This window comes from Cucurbita moschata, unplaced genomic scaffold, assembly GCF_002738365.1.
Source record: "Cucurbita moschata cultivar Rifu unplaced genomic scaffold, Cmos_1.0 Cmo_Scf00012, whole genome shotgun sequence".
Classification (NCBI taxonomy): Eukaryota; Viridiplantae; Streptophyta; class Magnoliopsida; order Cucurbitales; family Cucurbitaceae; genus Cucurbita; species Cucurbita moschata.
Window position 1 is genome coordinate 2,176,660 of NW_019268528.1, and position 20,523 is coordinate 2,197,182.

The following is a 20,523-nucleotide window of genomic DNA, read 5'->3' on the forward strand; positions in this document are numbered from 1 at the left end:
AAGCCACGAGAGCTTATGCTCAAAGTGAACAATATCATATCACTGTGGAGAGTCGTGTTCGTCTAACATGGCATCAGAGCCATGCCCTAAACTTAGTCGTGTCAATAGATTGGTAAATCTTCAAATGTCGAACAAATGACTCCAAAAGAAAAAGGAGTCCAGCCTCCTCGAGGACACGAAGGCAGTAAAAAATGACCAAGACTCCAAAGGAGTCAAACCTCGATTAAGTGGAGGAGGCGTGCTTTGTTCGAGGGGAGCCATGAGACTTTATGCTCAAACTGGACAATATCATACCATTATGGAGAGTCGTGTTCGTCTAACATTGATATAATCATGATTCGATAAATGATCACTATGAGCCAGACTATTACATTTTTTCTTATCACCACTAGACGTTTCTCCCCGAAACTCGTTGAGGCACAACAAAATATATAGATTCACCGCTTGATGTTTGATACATGTATTTTAAAAATTTATTTTTTGATTTTATGATTCAAATATTGCAAACTTCAAAAATATTTAATTTTAATTTTTAAAAATACAAAAAATAATTTTTTTTTATAATAAAGATAGTATTTAACGTTGTAAACTCTATCATTTTATAAAAAAAAAAAAAAACAATACAATGTATTATAAATCTAGATATTTTAAAATAATAATTATATAGCATTTTTTTTTAATGTAAATCAGTCTTATAAATTAATTAATGATATTCAACCTAATTCTAAGGGCCGTTTACAAATATATTATAAAATAAATTTTGATTATTTGTTAAGCAAAGTGCAATTTATGAATGTAATAGAAATAATAATAGTTATTATTTATAATATATATAAATTGAAGGATTAAATGGATAAAAATGTAAATAATATATATACACTCACAATGATGTCACCCGCTTTAAAGCTAATTTTGCGCGGGAGGAAACGAGCTTCCACAGAACTCAGAAATGGGCGGTCACGACTTGGAATTGGAGAGAGCTCGGTTGCTAAGTTTGGCTGCTGAACTCGGTTTCGATGAAGAATCGGCGGAGGCCTGCTTGAACCGGATGATCAATCTATACGGTACTTTCTTCGATCTCCAGCCATATCCGAACCCTAAATTTGCACTTTAATTTCATCTGTATAACTCTTTCGTGTCTGGAATGAGGACAATGGAACATCGTTTAATCCATATTTTGTTGATTCTAAGATGCGCGCTGTAGGAACATGGATTTGGAAATGTCATTAACATAGTTTCGTAGTTATGGGCCGAGGAGAGGAACTTAAATTGTTCGCTTTCGTTCAGTTTTTTTTTTTTTTTTTTTTTTTCTTTTCCTGAATTCATTTGTGGAACGTTAGGGGGTAGGATGCACATGTCATAGGATCTGGTGTATAGTTTTTGTGAGAATATGGTTGTGTATCGACTTAGCATTCAGTGTAAACCGTTGTTCTGTTGATGAATCGTATAAACCATTTTAAAACGATTGAAGTGGTTTTAAATTTTGCTTGCATGAGATATGTTGGAAGTATTCTGACTACTAACGGTTGGGATAATGTTATTAGAGCGAGATTGATCAGCTAAGAGTAAAATCAGCTCTTCTAATTGAGCTATTAAAGTAAAAAGTTGGCACTGTCAATTATCTGTTTATGGATGCGCTTCTTTTTTCAGGTGATGATGGACGGGAATTTGTCTCTGTTGAGCATTGTGGAGATGATTTTTTGGCGGCTCTTGCGGAGTCCGCTCAAGACAATGAGGAGTGGGATGATTTACAGGCAATGGAGTCAGAAGCTTGTGGTGCTTTAGATATTATTCTCGATGAAAAAATCCAAAACAAAGATGGAGTTCGTAATGGTCACAACAGGGAAAGCTCAATCAATATCATAGAAGATTCATCTGAAGCGGAGGAAAACCCAAATTTGGTTAACATCGATTCTTCCAGTGAAAGTGATGATGTAGAATTCAATGCTTCAAAGAAGAGAGATTTTGATTCTACCATTTCTTATTGTTCCGATCGGGCTACTTCCATACTCACTTCAAGTAATTACTCTTCAATATCAGGGGTAGGCTTCTTGGTTGGCCATAGATGACTGTTTTATTTATTCATTATATTGTCATGAAAATTTGTAGCATTTTAAATCTGGAAGCAGCCTTTAATAGTCTCAATTTTGTACTCCAAGCGCTTTAACACAGTACACTGAGATAAAACTTTTAGCTTATTTGAAGTACTGATTGAATAAGTTATGTTGAAGGATTGCAAAAGCAGCACTACTCGGTGTTCAGTTTCTTCAAGTCCAGGAAAAAGACTGCCCTCTAGAGCTTCAGGGGTTGAGCACAAAACTCTTACTTATGAAGAGTTACAGACTTTGGATGATTTTGAATTGGCGAATGTAGTTATTTTTGGAAACAAAACATTCCGACCTCTGCAACACGAGGCTTGTAAAGCAGCTGCATCAAAGCAAGATTGTTTTATACTTATGCCAACTGGAGGTGGCAAAAGCTTATGTTACCAGGTCATCTTTCTCTTACTTTCCTACACAATTTTAAATATAAGCAGTGATCTTTATAAGCAGAGATACGATAAGATTGTTCTATAATCTATGTTACAAAGTTCGGCTGCAGTGATCCTTAGAATCCTCTGACTGCTACTTCGTTCCCTGAATTATCCGAGGCATCCATGCCTGTGGTATGGAATGTTATGGCCTCAGTGTCATCCATCATGCGTGCATTATCCACATACATTTTTGTTTTGTAAATATTTTCTTATAGATATTTTGTTTGGTTATGAGTTTTGAAAACTGAAGAGAAGCCTTGAATAATTTTGTGTTGATCGGATGCATGGCTTCTTAAACTTGTTTTTTTTACATCGACTTCACTCTGTGCAGCTGCCTGCAACAATTCAACCAGGTGTTACTGTTGTCGTATCTCCCCTCCTTTCCCTAATTCAAGATCAGATAGTTACATTAAACCTCAAGTTTGGAATTCCGTCAACGTTCTTAAATTCTCAACAAACTTCTTCTCAAGCAGCTGTTGTCCTGCAAGAATTGAGGCAAGGTTTATTTCCTTCTCTGGGTGTGATATTTGTGATGTTTTAAGTTTAGTGAGTCTGTCACCATATTTCTAAAACTTATATGATTTATAGTATACAGAAAGCCAATTCTTCTCTCAGGAAGAATGATATGCATACTACTCTATTAGGATACTTATTTTAATGTTTTTAGAGTTTGAGTTAAATCTCTTTGACAAAGCACGATGTATGTGCTTTTAGCAGTTATACGTGAATAATTTCAGAACTTTTTGATACTCCTTGTGTATACTTTCAGATTGCGTTTTCTTTTCTCATTTGTAGGAAGGATAAACCTTCATGCAAGCTCTTGTATGTGACTCCTGAGAGAATAGCAACTCAGTCATTTTTGGAGATTCTTAGATTCATGCATTTGAAGGTGACCTGTTAGGACATGCTAAATAATATGAAGTTTTTATTTCCTAAATTTTCTATTACAAATAATGTTAAGTTTAAAATGTAATGACAGAAACAACTTGCGGGTTTTGTTGTTGATGAAGCACACTGTGTAAGGTATGACATGCTCTTTGTTTACTTTGTTAGTTTTTTGATAAGTTGGATAGCTTATAGGTATTGGGATATAGATGTTACCCTAATTCAAAAGACAGACATTCCATCCAATTTTTATTATTTTTATTTTTGTACTTTTTTATATGAGAAACAGGACAAAATGTCAAAATATATTCAATCAAAAGAGAACACAACCTAAAGGCCATAGCGATGAGGGGGTCCCTAAGCCTAAACCAAAGGTTTGACAAAGAAAGTCTTCCAATCTAAATTAATGATATAACGTTGTTTATTACAAAAAGTATCATGTAGAGCACTCCACATAGAGGCTGTAAGCTGTACATTTTCACAATTATTCCTTTCTTTCCAAATTGACCACGAGATGCCTCTACTCCTGTTGCACCTCAGTCCTAGCTTTCTCCTTGTGCCACCGACCAGCAGCACTACAAAAAGGCTAGCATTAACATCTTTAGGAGCCCCAGGCCATATCGAAGATATTGAAGAGGGACATCCAACCCTTATAGGTGAAATGGCCATGGAAGAAGAGGTGGTTACCGTTTTCAGAACTTCAATGGCAGAGACAAAAGTTAGGAGAGAGGGCTAAGTTTGGGTGTTTTTTTTGGATTCTATCCACAGTGTTGAGACTGCGGTGAGCTAGGGACCATAAGAAGAATTTGACTTTCTTGGGGCTGTTTCCTTCCCAAAGCTGCACTCCCTTCATTTTTTGAAGAAGCACCAGTGGCAGTATAAAAAGAAAAAAAGGTTGGTTAAACGACTGAACCAACAAACATACGAGCATCAATCAATTCGTTATTTTTTATTCCATTTTTAAGACCATCAGCAATCTGTTTACATCAGTAAGCATGGCAATCTGTATAATAGGTTTTTGGTAATTGTACCCGTTTTGTGAAGTATTATAACAATTGTTGGAGGTTGTGTGAAAGTCCAGGAGATAATTGGCAGATAAATGGGAGAAAACTTCTTAAATAGGTTTTATTAAAAAGCTAAATATGGTGGGATTGGTAAATCAGATTAGTCTTACCTTGAAAATCAGGCCATTACTGCTTTCTCTTTTTCCAATGTTGCAGCCAGTGGGGACATGACTTTCGCCCAGATTATCGAAGTCTTGGATGTCTTAAGCAAAATTTCCCTGATGTCCCAGTGATGGCACTGACTGCAACAGCAACACACTCAGTTCGTGAGGTAACAAGGGGTGGCATAGGCCCAACATTTTTCTGTTTTGCATGGAATGGTATTTTTCTCATTTCAATCTATATGCTGCAGGATGTATTAAAAGCTTTAAGAATCCCTCACGCACTCATCCTTGAAAGAAGCTTTGACAGACCTAACCTGAAGTACGAAGTAGTGTGCAAGACAAAAGAGCCTCTGATGCAGCTTGGACCGCTCATAAAGGATCGTTTCAAGAATCAGTGTGGAATCGTTTATTGTCTTTCAAAAAGTGAATGTGTAGAGGTATCAGAATTTCTAAACAAAAAATTTAAAATCAAGGCAGCGTATTATCATGCTGGTTTAGCTGCTCGCCAAAGAGTTTTGGTACAAAAGAAATGGCATGTGGGGGATATCCAGATTGTTTGCGCTACAATTGCCTTTGGCATGGGTATAGACAAGCCAGATGTTGTAAGTTCATTTATTATAATAATATGCGTGCTATCTTTTGAGACTTTGGTCATTGCTGAACTACAATTTTTGTGGCATGAGTTTAGTTTATGATTATGAACACTGGTGCAAGAAAATTTAAGACCGCACTATTCACCATCATAATGTCAGTTTTAGAGTTTGGTTTTGACATTTCATGAATGAATGAATTGCTATTTATGCCCCATGAAAATAGGTACTGTGTCAATGCACCTCTCTCTCTAGCACTCCTACAAATTAGTGGAATCAGTACCACATCTTCCTCATTCTCCTGAAAGTTGAGGAACTTGTTTTCAATTATGTTTTAGTGTTAACTCTTCTGAAAATGTCGACTTGATAGCGGTGCAAATGGTAGCTTTGAAAACTTGGCTGATTTCTTTCACGATGCTTGATGCCTATAAGGCATATAGTTAGCTGCATTGGGCTTCTGAAAAGTTCGAACAAGCTGAAACATTCGGAGTGCTTAATCTGCTTATGCTTATGGTCCAAATCAATCTGTCTCCTTCATATGCAACATCGTTTAAATTAATTATTGCTTTATGAATTTGTTGCTGGCCTCAACTACAGTAAATCTTTTTTTCTTTTCCATTTCTTGTAGTACTTAACTTAGATCCACTGTCTCATATGTATGCTTAAGCATCTTCTATTACTCGCTAGTGTTCATAAGTCACTTTTGATATTCACTTCATCGTTATTACATCATTCTACTTGTCCAGCGGTTTGTTATCCACAATACAATGTCAAAATCAATAGAAAGCTATTATCAAGAATCAGGCAGAGCTGGAAGGGATGGTTGTCCTGCTTCATGTATTGTCTTGTACCAGAAAAAGGATTTCAGCCGAGTCGTATGCATGTTACGTAATGGTCAAGGATTTAAAAGTGAAAATTTTAAGTTGTCAATGTCTCAAGGAAAGAAAATGCAGCAATTCTGTGAACTTAAGGTTAGTTACTCCATTTCATCATGAGCGGTTGCCTTTCCCTTATTATCATTGATTCATCACCATGAAAATTCCTGTCCCATTACTTTTAGTATTTTATAGCTTCGATTTGTTGATGCAAACTCATGTTCCTGAATTTTTGGTCAAATTTACAGGATGAATGTCGGAGACAAATGTTGCTTCAGCATTTTGGTGAGTCATTTGATCGAAAAGCATGCAAAAATGGCTCTAATCCATGTGATAACTGTCTTAAGAAGTCTTCCTGAGCACATACGTTAGCTGTTAAAGGTGACTTCAAACTGAACATCATCTCACCTTAATTATTGGGACAACATTTCAGACCTATGTTATTGTGTTATGGTGGTTTCAATGCAGGCTAGAAATGCTTCTTTCTTGACTACAATACTTGCTTGTCCTCAATCCAGGTATTTCTGCTAAATGCATTATTTTGATCACATTTTCTCTATCACTGAGGCATGATGATTTATACTTCGTAATCCTTCATTATTTTGGGTAGTTAGGGCTTAGTACTTGTTTCTTGAGGTCCCTGCGCTATCCCATCCCCATATGGTATCTACAAGTCTTTCATTGCAAATGTTGTCTAGTTGTGAGTGAAACTTAACAGGCGTTATTTTTCGCTCCACACTCCTTTTTTTAGTGAAATGAGCAGGAACCATTCCCAATAATAATAATTGTTGCAAGTCTAAATTAGACTATGTTTTTTCCTAGTTGTCCTATAAAAATGTCTAATTGTCCTATAAAAATGTCTAATTGTCCTATAAAAAAAGACTGATTAAATCTAAATTCATAGGTAATTCCTTAGTATCTAAGTGATTTAAATAAATTCCTAGATAATAGGTAACAAGATAGGATAACTCTAAATAAATCTGTCACTTGTTAAATAAATCTATTTATTAACTAAATCTAAATAAATTCAATTAAATGAGATTACATAAATATCCTTCAACACTACCCTAAATAAATCCAACCAAATATCCTTCGACACTCCCCTAAACAAATCCAACCAAATGAGATTACATAAATATCCTTGGACACATCCCTCAAGCTGAGTAATAGATATAATTCTTGAATACTAACCCATAAATGACATAAATCTCTTAACTTAAGGCTAATCTTTCGACACTCCCCCTCAAGCTGAGAATGAATATGTCTATTACTCAGCTTGGACTCGATAGTTTTATGTGCAATATTGATCGCATGATTTTGATGACACGACTTCACAACGTCAAGGCACGACTTCAATGGTAGCTATGAAGGTTTCGAATCAATTTGTCAATAGTAGCTATGAAGACTCCAAATAAATTTGTTAACGGTAGCTATGAAGGCTTCGAATAAATTTGGTCAAGGTGGATGATCGGTAGCTATGAAAGGTTCAGATAAATTTTGGATGATCAATGACTATGAAGGTTCCGAATAAATTTGTCAAAGGTAGCCATGAAGGCTCTGAATAACTTTGTCAACGTTAGCCGTGAAGGCTCCAGCTAACGTTGTCTATGGTAGCTAAGAAAGCTCGGTAGCTTTGAAGGCTTTGAATAAATTTGTCAATGGTAGTATGAATACTCCGAATAAATTTGTCAACAGTAGCTCCGAATAAATATGTCGTATGAAGGCTCCAAATAAATTTAGTCAAGATGATGATTGGTAGTTATGAGTGCTCTGAATAATTTTGTCAATGATAGTTATGAAGGCTCCGAATAAATTATCGATAGCTATGAAAGCTCACGATGAACGTGATGAACGTAGTTAAACTATGATCATGGAGGCTGGAATGAATAGGTTGCTTGGTGGGATAATAAAGGACCAAATAAGAGAAATAATCTTTTGAAAATTGTTGACAGAATACGTTTTCTTACTTTTTGTGCAAACAAGAAACATTTTGGCCTTATTGATAGTTCATCGTTGTTTGAATATCTTACTTTTTTTGAAATTATGCAAAGTTAAGAATTTAAGATTCTTCATCAATCTTGAGAAATCATACAATAAGGGAAGGTAAAAATGGAACTAGAGGGAGTTGAATCATGTAAGCTTTGTTTAATAGCATTTTCTATTTCTTGCCTTTTGTTTTTATTCTTGAAATGCAAGTACATGTAGTGTAGATATTAGTCCAATCTCGACATGTCGATTAAAATTTACCATCCTAATTCTACCATATAAGTAATATAGTTTTTTTCAAATGTTGAATAACATTTTGATTGCTTCATGCATTATGGTACAAGAGATACGGGCCAGTTGGTTTAACATGCATTCAGTTTACTTGCCCCATCTAGTTTTTTATTTTTTGTCTATATGCCTTGATTTAGTCGTCTAGCTAGCTTACATTTGTATCAAATGATACCTTGTTAGTCGAATAACGACTTAAATAATTGAAATTTGCTGATTGCACGATGGGGAGTGAATGTATAGTAATCATCTTATAATTGAAGTGGGACCAAAATGCATGTTCATTTTGGCAAGAAGCAAAGCCCAATCATGCCTCTGCCCAACTCTATTTGTTTGTCAAGAATCTATCATTTTCCAATTCAAATTTGTATTGGATTGTTATTATTAGAAAGAAAATCTAGAATCTTAGATTCCAGACTAAAATCTTTGTTTGATTTCATATTTGGAAGGAAATAAACTTATTTAAATACTATTTTAGATTCTATACTCTTTTTTAACTTTGGTTCATTTTGGTTCATTTTATTTTGGTTTAGTTAAAATGTTCATGTACTTTCCATTTTGGTTCGTTTTAGTTATGTACTTTCAAGATGTCAATTTTGATCTCTTGACGTTTAAATAGGGATTGTTTTGATCTATTTGCAAAATTTCAACTCAAATTTTATACTCAATATGAAAATTCTTTAATACAAATTTATGGAAATAAAAGGATCAAAATGGTCACTTTTACAACAAAATCATTATATTTCATTGATTATTTACATTATAGTGTTCATATTTTACTCATATCTGAAGTTTTTTGGGCATTAGTGTTTGACTTTGAACACATGTTTATAGATGCAAGAGCTCATGGCTACACATATTTCAAGAAGGCAATTGAGTTGCTGATTCTTTGGCGTCTAGGAGTCCTCCAAGCATTGTCTCTCCTACATGAAGGTGACCTCTTCTAAATTCCTGCTAACCTTTTTGTAGCTTGGTTTTCTAGCTCTTGATTATTTATTTGGTATTTTATAACCTGTTTTGAACCTACCACCTATGATATTTTGGATGAGATAGGCACTTGATTTCCAGTAGTCCTATGATATTTTGGATGGGATAGGCACTTGATTTCTAGTAGTCCATTGGTGGTACTCTTAGCCTCGTGTGAATCTTTTATTTTTCCATGTGTAATTTTTTAAAATTTTATTTGATCTCATAGTCTTTTCGAATATATTTTCTTTATACCTTCGAGATAGATGATGAAGTGAGTTATTATAGTTGAAATGATTAGAAGAACCTATTGGCTCCTGCTTACTCATAATTCAAGAGAACAAATCATTTTTTTTTTATCTATCGAAACTTTCCATTATTATAAATGTCTTTAATTTAGCTTCTTGAATATGTTTGGGACATTACGGTAAAAGATGAGCCTAATTTATGTCTGTTTATTTACAAAATTTTCGTCTGCGAGTTCAAAAATTTGAATGTGTGTATTTTGATCGGATGACTCAAATCTTAGATGTTTATATTTAATCGTTTTAGATATGTTTAATCGTTTTAGATCTGAACAAAGACCCGGATCCCTAATTTTAAATGCTTTATAAGTTTGGTTTTTCCTTTTCTATTTTGAACAATGAGAAAGACAATTTAAAGGGGGAAAATCTGTCACCAAATTAGATGGAATTATTTAAATTATTTCTGGCTTTTTTGAATAATTTAAATCATGTTTTCCCAACCATTCTCTTAAATAATTGTAGTAAGATGGGGAAAAACTATTCTCAAATAATTGAAGCAAACAATAAATACTTTCGCTTCTTTTACCTAATTGAACCTATCATTTATAGAAATTTCATCCTTTACAAAGTTCTATTCAACTATTCACTAGTCTCATAATAGGTTTCAAAGTACACATTTTTTTTTGACAAATAATGTTATTATTACTAAATTTTGTATTTACCATACTTAGCTAAATTGAGTGTGACATAAAATATACACTCTTGATTATAAGGTTAGATATTCGGATTTTTTACTATCCTTATTGATGAACTTACTAGACAATACCTAGAATGAAAATTTTAAATCACAACCTATTATAGGTCACCGTTCCATAATTATAAGTTCCATCTTTCGAATGAATTTTCAAAAAGTTCCTACTTCAAAAGTAGTTTTAGAACGTTTATAATAATATTTTAAAAATAAAAGTAGAATCGAACGTTTATAATAATATTTTAAAAATAAAAGTAGAATCGAACGTTTATAAATTAGATTTTCTCACATAAATGGTTCAAATATATTATTTTTGAAAAGTTGGATTTCCATACAAAGTTTAATATTTGATTTAACAAAATAAAAGATAATAATATATCATTAAAATCCATAAATATTTTTTTGGTGGACGTTTTAATTTTCCATAAATATATTAATTATTTGATCATCCCAAAATTTCCATCAACCAATAAAAAAAAAACAAAAGAAAGATAATAATTTAAACAATTAAAATAAACGACAAAATCTCGTTAATAATACTAAAAAAATAAAATAAAAATCAACGGTCAAGATACGATCCATTTTAAATATTTATCCATGGGTAGATTAGATTTTCACACTTTTTTTCAAAATTTTATTTTATTAATTTTAAATTTTTGACTTGGTGGGACCCACCTCGGAGTTGGGTTTCTTCTCTTTGGGGCAATATGGGTGAAAGCACAAAACCTTCCTTGGAGCCTTCAATTCCTTAAATTTTTCCACGAACACTGGTTTTTAAGCTTCTCTCTCTCTCTCTCTCATTCTGCCATTTTTAATGCTCCAAGTACTTCTTCTCTACCGCCTGAAGAACTCCATTCCTCACTGCTTTCTTCTTTCTGAAACGAACCTTTTGGTCAATTTTTGTACCCTTTTTGTTAGATCTGTGTTTTGTGCTCTTTTTTATTCGTTCTGGCTGTTTTTGGTTGCGAACTTGCGATTTGGAAATGGGATCTGTTTGCTGAGAGGTACGTGTTTAGTTTCCGTTACAATGGCTGAATTTTTTTTTTTATTCTGTTTGAATTTGAATGAGTAACTGTTTGGTAATTTTCTTCACGGTCTGAGGGATAAACAATTTGGATTTGGAAATGTGGCTTAGAACGGAGGAGATTTTGGTTTATTTTTGGAGAGACATGTTTTGATGAACTGTAATGCTTGCTCTTTCTGTTATTTACGGGTTTCTTTTTTCTTTTGTTTTTACTTTGGCAAATTTGAGTTGCTTTATTATGATTCTAAATGGTTCTTTGATTTGTGGACTTAGATATGGTTAGCTTGACCTCTCTCATTGTAAGATTAGGGTTTTGTGGAAGTCTCATTGGAACAAAAAATGTAGATAGTTATTGCTGAGGATTGTTGGGAGGGAGTCCCACTTTGGGTAATTTAGGGAATGATCATGGGTTTATAAGGAGTACATCTCCGTTGGTATGAGGCTTTTTGGGGAAGCCCAAAGCAAAGCCACGAGAGCTTATGCTCAAAGTGGACAATATCATACCATTGTGGAGGTTTGTGATTCCTAACCGTTATAACTGCAGCTTGTTCTCTCTTCTTCTTAAGAAATGCAAATAAGTATTGGATTGTGTGAGATAAATTCTGAAAAATTTCTGGTTATGGGCTCTGTTTTTGTTTTCCATGTTAAAATAGTGGCTGCTTTACAGGTAATTTGTAGATTAGAACATGGAGGTTGAGAAGAAACGCTCCAAAGGAGGCTTTCTTAACTTGTTTGATTGGAATGGCAAATCTCGGAAAAGGCTGTTCTCAAGCAGTAATGAGTTATCTGGTACATAATTCCTTTTGGCTTATGAGTTTTGAAGAAACTTGTTACTTTTGAGCATGGAAGTTTACTTATTCAATGTCTTGATCTTCCTGTTTTGCCTAAAAAAGGATTGAAGCAAGGAAAAGAAAATGTTGACAACTTGTCAAAATCACAGCTCTTTCAGGTGAGAATTGCCTTTGACATGGATTCTTTTCTTCTGATTTGAGTTGCTTTACACTCTTTTCTGATTGATTGTTCATCTGCAGTTAGAAGCAAGTGAAGATAGAGCAAGTTCTAGTTATAAATTAACCGATGATTGGGATTTTTCTTTGACCAAAACCAGTGAAGAAAAATCTGGGGGCCGAGTCCCCAGTGTAGTTGCTAGACTTATGGGGTTAGATTCATTGCCTTCTAACGCTCCCGAGCCTTGTTCTACCTCATCTTTCGAATCCCGCTCCGTCCGGGCGTCTCATCATGATAACTCTAATGTATGGAACAGTCATTCTATGGATTATATTGGTATGCCCAACAAACTAGAGAGGTTTTCTGGGAATCTCTTAGATTTCAGGGCGCAAAAAGTACCCAAAAGTCCTATTGAGAGATTTCAAACTGAAGTATTGCCTCCAAAGTCTGCTAAATCTATACCTATAACTCATCATAAGTTGTTGTCTCCTATCAAGAGCCCTGGGTTTACTCCAACAATGAACACAGGTTACTTAATGGAGGCAGCTACCAAGATAATTGAGGCAAGTCCAAGGAAACCCCTGAAGAGTAAAATGCCATCTATTACCAATTCCTCAGCGCCCTTGAGAATCCGGGTTTTGAAAGAGAATTTGGAAACGGCACACAAGTCTACAGGAATCAAAAAACCAACAGAAAATCGAAAAGGGAAGGCTAGTGAACAGAATTATAGTGGATCTGAACAACTTCTAGCGTCAAGGACTGATTCCATTGGAGGTGGTAGAATTAACTCCAACACTTCAAAAGATAAAGGAAGACCAGCTTCCGTTGCAGGGCAAGCTAGAGCTAATCTTCACAGTAGAGGGGAATCAACTTCTTGTAGTGACAGGAGTTCAATGGATCGGAAAGAGCATAATGAAGTGAAATCGAGACAACTTTTCGGGAGCCAGCCCAGCTTGCAAAAACCAATGCAGAAGAGAACCGTGAAGAGAAATAACAATGTTCTTGCACAAAACAATCAGAAGCAGAATTCTTTACCCAACAAAGAAAAATTGCCTTCAAAACCTTCAAAGGTTTTGAATCAACCTGTCAAAAGGATTCAGTCTGCTAGAAAATCTGTAAATAAGGATGTTATCAACTCCGAAGTTGAATTGAAAATCACACGCACGAGAGAAGCTGATGGTAAAGAAGATTTTGCACCTTCCAAGAAAAATGTTGCCTCACGGAAGAAAAAATCTGTCAGTCAGGATGCTAGTAGTGAAGGAAGTTGTTCTGTGTCTAATGCTTTGATCAACGATGGTGAGAGATCTGTCAAATATAATATTGCATTTGATGGTTCAACGAACTGTGATGAAAACAGGAAGCTGGGAATGGACGTTGTTTCTTTTACATTCACATCCCCACTTAAGAAATCTGTTTCTGAACCTCATTCAGATGAGGTTGTAAAAGTTAACCACAGCTTGGTCTTTGATTCGTGTAGCGAGAACGATTATTTGCAGAACCTATCATCACTTTCACCGCATTTAAACGACGTAAATGGTGATGCTTTAAGTGTTCTGTTGGAGCAAAAACTTCAAGAATTGACATCTAGGGTTGAGCCCTCTCAATCATATATGACAGGAGAAGGCATTTTCGCTTGTTCCGGGTCCAATTCGCAAAATCTTTTTGCCACTTCAGAATATGCCAAAAAAGAAAATGGCATTAGTTGTAGATGCTCAGAAAGCCCCCATGATTGTGACGACTTGTCAATGGATAGCAACGAACTGATTGTCGATAAATGGCTGCAGGTATTGCTACTTGCTATTGCACCTTTCAGCTGATGTTATCTTTATCATGGTCTTGATATTGAATATTGTCTTACTGCCTGTTTGAAATAACTACTTAAGTGCATTAATCACTTTTTCATACTCGGAAATTTTCCAAGTCATTAGAGTTGTGAAATATCCATTGTTTCTCAACATCTCGTTATGTATAACTAAACTCGTTCCAGTTTCAGGGAGCGAAAGACATTAAAGAACCCGAAGATAGTAACGACACTGAAACTGTTACCATTAGTGGATCTTCGATTGAGGACGAGTCTTCCCCAGACAATGGAAGTAGTATCCATGGTAAAAATCTCTTTTTCTCTTGAACTTTTTGAATTATCTGAAGAAGGCATCCTCTGAAAAGTTGGTATCACAAACAAATTTCACCGCCAAGTTTATCAGGAAAATTGCATATAAGTTTCAGATGCAATATAAACTGAGTAGAAATTAGTTTCTAGATTCTTTCGTTAACTGAAACCTCTTAGGAAAATTTTAGAAATTTGCTTCATAAAGAAGTCTGTCTTAGTTTCTTCCTTCAAAATGTTCTATTTCATCCATCACAATCATATCAAATTCCTCCTAGTTATGAACATTTGCTGGAATTGACTCATTTTTTGGGTTGTCTTCAGTTCAACATGGTGATACAATCAAGTTAGATCCAAAAAATCTCTACTCAAGAATGCTCGATGAGACACCGGTATTCGACTCTGCATCAAGCATCGATGAGGAAGATAAGTTTCAAACTCTTTCACCTACAATGATAAGTCCAATAAAGATCCATAGATCAAATGACTGGGAACTGCAGTACGTGAGGGGAGTCCTAAGCAAAGCTGAGCTAGCATTTGAAAACTTTACATTAGGTGTTGTCAATAACCTGGAGATTGAGGAAAACATCAAGTGCAACGAGCTCGAACAGAAGGTTCTGCTCGACTGTGTGAACGAGTGTTTGGAACGAAAGCTGAAACAAATAGTAATTGGAAGTTCAAAAACTCGGGTTCCATGGACGAAACTGTTCGAGAATGACTGTTTAGCAGATGAGTTATGGAAAGAGATAGAGAGTTTGAAATGCTCAGAAGAATGGATGGTAGATGAGCTTGTGGAGAAGGATATGAGCACCACACAACACGGGAAATGGCTCAACTTTGACATAGAAGCATCTGAAGAGGGGGTTCTGGTTGAGAAATGGATATTAAGTTCTTTAGTTGATGAACTGGTCAGTGATTTGCTGATCATTGGGGAAGAAGCTTAATCTTTTTCTTGGTCTGTTTCTTTTTTGGATATGAACATAAGTAATTGATGATGTAAAGTGATCAGATGGTGAGTTTCTTTAATGATTCTCTTAATTTCCTTCTTGGAAATGAAAACTCTTGTCATACTGATTGTCCTTCATGTATTGTAGAGCTGCTGCTGGCTGATACCCATGGATTGGCAGACATATATTCAGGCGAAGCTCTGATATCTACTTTCAACTACTCTTCTTCTTCATTAACAGCTTCTTTTATAACAATATTAACACTCTTCTATAGGAAAATTTTGGGGGTGGAGTTGAAAATCATTTCTTTAAACTTTCTCGGGTTAACTTTGAAAAGTTTTTTCTATTAATAGGGCGGAGTCGGGATGTACTCTCTATCCCTGTTCCCACAATAGTTTAGGGGTATTTTTGATAATTTAACCTAAGACTAGTGTCAGGATATATTTCCCGTCCTCACCCGTTTCTCTATGTTATGTTGGAGAATTGAGGCTTGAGTCGAAGAAACCCTAAACGAGAACATATACTTGCTTAAAGAAGGGAATTGAACACAGTGAAAAAACGAGGGTTGGGGAAAAATCGATATACTTCTAATGTCGAATCGGGATCAACTAGAGTAGAAATAAAGCATTGGTTAACTCTTCTTTGATGTCAAGGTAATAGCTATGAGAATAGCCATTGACTTCGGGGAAGGGTAGAAGAATGGGACCTATTATGGGACATACAATGCATTATAGACATGATTAATTACGCTTCAACCGGACTATTCTATTCCACCTCTTAGAAACAAAGAACTTAAATCAAAATACTTAATAGCATGACAATACATTTATACAAAGCTTCTACCCTGAGCTCATGTAATGGTGCCGTAGACAGTCAGTAAAATCCAATCCAATCTACGAAATAATTTGATCTGATCTATAAATAGCATCACTTGTGGTAAAGGTCGTAATGCCAGAATATTAGAAACTAAAATAATTTTAGCCCTCATTAAAATAAACAAAAGTATTTTAAATAAATAAGTAAATATATATATAGATTTGTGGTTTAATTATTTAAAAAATAGGATTTCCTTCCTTTAACTGGTTAATCTTTTATTTAGGTTTAAATGACATTTTATTTCTTCAATTTTAATTTTATTGATAATATATGTGTTAATTAATTGAGATATGCTCGAGTTGATTATATGTATAAACATTTATTAATAAGATAAATGATAAAAGAATATTTTTGAGTCGATTTTTTTTTAATATTAGAAGATAATTATATTAATAAAGTGTAAATTTGCTTTAAAAGTCCATCAATTAAAATAAAAAGAGTACGAAAATCCAAATAATAATAAATAAAAAAGTCGTAGTTTTCAATATTTAATTTAACAACAAATAAAAAAATAAAAAGAAAATTTCATAAAATCTTAATCAATATTGAAAAATTTAGAGTGAAAATGAAACGTGTAGGACGTGATGTTGACGTTCAAATCTTTCATTATGTATTAATATATTATAATTAATGTCAATTAATGAAATTATTTTGGTTTGATTATGAATTTAAGTAAATTTCAAAATATTAATTCCCATGTATTATTTTTATTTTTTGTCCCCTTTAAAAATTATATAATATTTTATACGCTACTTGTTTTTTTTAATATATATTTTTTCTTCTTTGGTTATTTTATTATATTCAAGATCGGATTCAAATCTGTATTATAATCATAATATTATAAATAGTAAAATTCTCAATCATTATTAAATTTTTAATTTTCACCTGAGGTAATTTTTTTTTAATTTTTTAATTAAGTTAATTTTTCAAATTTATATCAATATAGTTTGCCCTTTCTTCTTTTTATTTTGTTATTTTTTATGTATTTTATCTTTAATCAATTTTATATATTTCTCATTTTTAAATTTATAATTAACGTTCTCTAAATATGAATTAGCTATGATTTATGTATAAAATAAACCCATTTAAATTATATATATATATATGTATATATATATATTCAATTAATTTTAAATTTTTATAATTAAAAAAATCTAAAAAACAATATCCATAAACTTGTTTTTTTAATACAAAATATCACATAAAATTAATATTAACTAACCTAATGAAAATAAAACATTAAATTATTAAAGACAAAAATGTTATGTAAATTCAAAGTATATTTAATATATATATATATTGTTTGAAGATTGAGAAGGGTATTATTGAAATAAAATATTATTTAAAAACATTTTTAAGACAAAAGTCCTTTAAAAAAACATGTTTTTATTTGTTAAATATTTTCGAACAATTACCATTTTTATAGACCAAAATTATATTTATAAGTTATATGTTCGAAGCGAGTAATATTTCAATTTTTAAAAGATTTAAGAGTATTTTTTAAAATAAATGACAAAATCGAAGAATATTTTTATAATTTAACGATATATTTTTTTTGGTTCGATAAGAGATTGATAAATAAATAATATTAATTTGACATTAAAATCTAAAATAAATTTAAGCATGATAATTATATTAATGAAATATGATATAAATAGGCTAATAAAAAATGTCATATCAAATAATAAATAGGACCATCTATATACATGTAAGAAATTAATATTTTTCTATTTTTAGGCCGATAGTCGTACCATTAATTAGAAAATAAAAATGCATTTTTATCAAGTTAATAATTATTTTATTTCCATTTAAATCAATAAATATAAAAATAAAAAAGGACAGATATCTGTGGCTTTTTAGAAAAAACATCAAAAAGTAGGGGTAGTATTTGTAATAAATGAGAACTTCGAGGACTATTTTGTAAACCCACCCCGAAATTATTAATTTGTAGCTACGCTCTTTCGTTTCTCAGAGTTTCTTCTTCTTTTGGCGCAGAACGGATGAACAGAGCAATGGAGCTCCAAACCAGCAACAATGGCGGCGAGATTTTGGATTTAGATGTCAAAACTGAGCTTCAAGAACCTAATAATGGTGGACATCACGGTGTTCATGAGCCCCAAGCCATTTTCGAAGATGTTGATAGCGCATGTTCTACTCCTTATGTTAGTGCTCCTTCGAGCCCTGGCCGTAGCCCCGTCGGGGGATTCTATTACAGCGCTCCCGCTAGTCCAATGCATTTTGCCATAACTAAGTCCTCGAACTCCTCTGCTCAGTTGTCGTCGTCTTCGTTGAAGGATGGCCATTCGTGTTCGTTTGAGTTTGAGTTCTCCGGGAGGTTTGGGTCTAATGGCTCGGGTTCGGTCGGTTCCATGAGCTCGGCGGATGAGTTGTTTTTGAACGGGAAGATCCGACCGATGAAGCTCTCGACTCACTTGGAGCAGCCGCAGGTTTTGGCGCCATTGCTGGATCTGGAAGGAGAAGATGAAGACGATGAAGGGGGCGAAATCGTAGGGTATGTAAGAGGGAGAGATCTGCGGCTTCGCGATAAATCTCTACGGAGGAGAACCAGATCTATGTCGCCGTTGAGAAATACGCCGGTGGAATGGACGGAAAATGACGATGAAGATTTGAATACAGAGGGGTTTCTCGAGAACGATTCAGGAGAGGGGAAAACGATGGATAAGAGCGAAGAAGAGGGGTTTATGAGTTCAGAAACCGCCACTCCTTCAGTTTCGGCTTCGTCGTCAAGATCTTCATCGGCCGGAAGGAATTCGAAGCGATGGATTTTTTTGAAGGATTTTCTGTACAGAAGCAAAAGTGAAGGAAGAAGTAGTAATCATAAATTCTGGTCCAACATTTCATTTTCTTCTGCAAAAGAGAAGAAACCAACAACAAATCAAGCAACATCCACTTCCACTTCATCTTCAACAAAGCAAAAGGCTACAAAACCATCAGCTCAGAAGGTGAAGGGGGGAAGTGGGCAAGTTCCGGCGAAGAAGCCTACGGCCGGAAAACCGACGAACGGCGTCGGAAAACGGAGGATTCCGCCGTCGCCTCACGAGCTGCACTACACGAAAAACAGAGCACAAGCAGAGGAGCTGAGGAAGAAGACATTCTTGCCTTATAGACAAGGCTTGCTTGGCTGCTTGGGGTTCAGCTCAAAGGGCTATGGAGCTATGAATGGCTTTGCAAGGGCCTTGAACTCCGTCTCTTCCAGGTAAAGAAATAAGATCAATAAGATATAGCTAGCCTTTCCCATTTCAAAGAAAATTGTATAGCAATTTTTCCTTTTCCTTCTCATGAAACTTGCTCTATGCTAAGATGATGATTATATTAATGCATTCTTGTTATTCATTTCATCATTTTTTGTTCATCCAGAAGAGCTAAGCTTCTGAGATCCAATCTCAAAGGGGTCTTTGTAGAATCTAGAAATTAATGGGGTGTTTCCTTTTGAACCCCACAGTATGGCTGTTGTGCTAAGTTACTGTTCCTCTCAGCAGTGTAATATATACCCTTTCTTCTGTCACACTGTTTCAGTCAGCTTAGCATATAATCTATCTCTCCAGATGAGCTTTAGCTTGTGAAAGTTTATGATTATGGAAGTAAGAACAACATCAGCTGTGCTTACATTACAGCTTTTAAGCTAATTTTTCTTTGTAGCCTTTTTCTCTGATGTTTGAACACTTTTTTCTAAGCTACGAGGGAATAATTCGTAAAGAAATCCATGACTTTGGAAACGTTTTTAGTTGTTCTAATCTCTAAGACAGTTCAGATCAACTGTTAAGTGCGTTGTTCTCATAAGTTAGAATGCTTGTTAGTTTTCCTCTAATAACTTGGGTAGCGAAGAATCACTCCTTGCCAACCCCTACTAATCTTCGAAGAGGTTCCACCCACCCTAATGCCAGATCCGAGAGACAACAAGGATTTTTGATTCGTAAAGTTTTCATTTAAGGTCTTGGACTTTAGAGAGTAGATTTCCAAATATCTTAAGTCCTCACCTCCATAGCCATTATTGGGTAAGAAAGCCAGTTCTAAAAACAACTTGCTTGCTACCTTTTCCACTTTTTAAATGCATCCAAGAAAAAAAAAAAAATCGCAGGCTGATGGACTTGAGTTGTTACAAATGGTATCATAATCAGACAAGGGGCGGTATGCCAGCGAGGACGTTGACCCTCTTAAGGGGATGAATTGTGAGAACTCATATTAGTTAGAGACGAGAACAAAGCATACCTTATAAGGGTGCGGAAACTTCTCTCTAACAGACCCGTTTTAAATCTGAGTGGAAACTTAGAAGAGAAAGTCTAGCTTCGACATTAAAAAAAAAAAAAAAAAAA

The 20,523-nt window shown here is 34.4% G+C and overlaps 3 protein-coding genes across 6 annotated transcripts; all 3 read left to right on the forward strand.

Moving 5' to 3' along the window:
- The first annotated feature begins 922 nt into the window (after window positions 1-922).
- Window positions 923-9,502, forward strand: LOC111450250 (ATP-dependent DNA helicase Q-like 1). Its single transcript, XM_023090272.1, has 12 exons — window positions 923-1,064; window positions 1,651-2,042; window positions 2,232-2,492; window positions 2,865-3,028; window positions 3,329-3,422; window positions 3,513-3,556; window positions 4,639-4,753; window positions 4,835-5,188; window positions 5,923-6,147; window positions 6,300-6,432; window positions 6,520-6,569; window positions 9,160-9,502. The coding sequence occupies exons 1-10, from the start codon at window positions 950-952 to the stop codon at window positions 6,408-6,410; spliced, it is 1,875 nt and encodes a 624-aa protein (XP_022946040.1). The 5' UTR covers window positions 923-949; the 3' UTR covers window positions 6,411-6,432; window positions 6,520-6,569; window positions 9,160-9,502.
- A 1,534-nt stretch (window positions 9,503-11,036) lies between these two features.
- On the forward strand, window positions 11,037-15,604 carry LOC111450788. Of its 4 annotated transcripts, XR_002711879.1 has the most exons (7): window positions 11,037-11,291; window positions 11,979-12,100; window positions 12,205-12,260; window positions 12,343-14,043; window positions 14,247-14,364; window positions 14,691-15,378; window positions 15,461-15,604. XR_002711879.1 is itself a non-coding variant. In XM_023091080.1 (6 exons), exons 2-6 carry the CDS (start codon window positions 11,998-12,000, stop codon window positions 15,308-15,310), a joined length of 2,598 nt encoding a protein of 865 aa, XP_022946848.1. In that variant the 5' UTR covers window positions 11,037-11,291; window positions 11,979-11,997; the 3' UTR covers window positions 15,311-15,533. The 4 variants fall into 4 exon arrangements, 3 of the variants coding, with proteins under 3 accessions (XP_022946848.1, XP_022946850.1, XP_022946849.1); XM_023091080.1 differs by having other exon boundaries at window positions 14,691-15,533; XM_023091082.1 differs by having other exon boundaries at window positions 14,253-14,364; window positions 14,691-15,533.
- Window positions 15,605-18,098: 2,494 nt separating this feature from the next.
- LOC111450471 lies at window positions 18,099-19,715 on the forward strand. The gene has a single exon (XM_023090636.1). It carries the CDS (start codon window positions 18,190-18,192, stop codon window positions 19,408-19,410), a length of 1,221 nt encoding a protein of 406 aa, XP_022946404.1. The 5' UTR covers window positions 18,099-18,189; the 3' UTR covers window positions 19,411-19,715.
- Window positions 19,716-20,523: the final 808 nt, after the last annotated feature.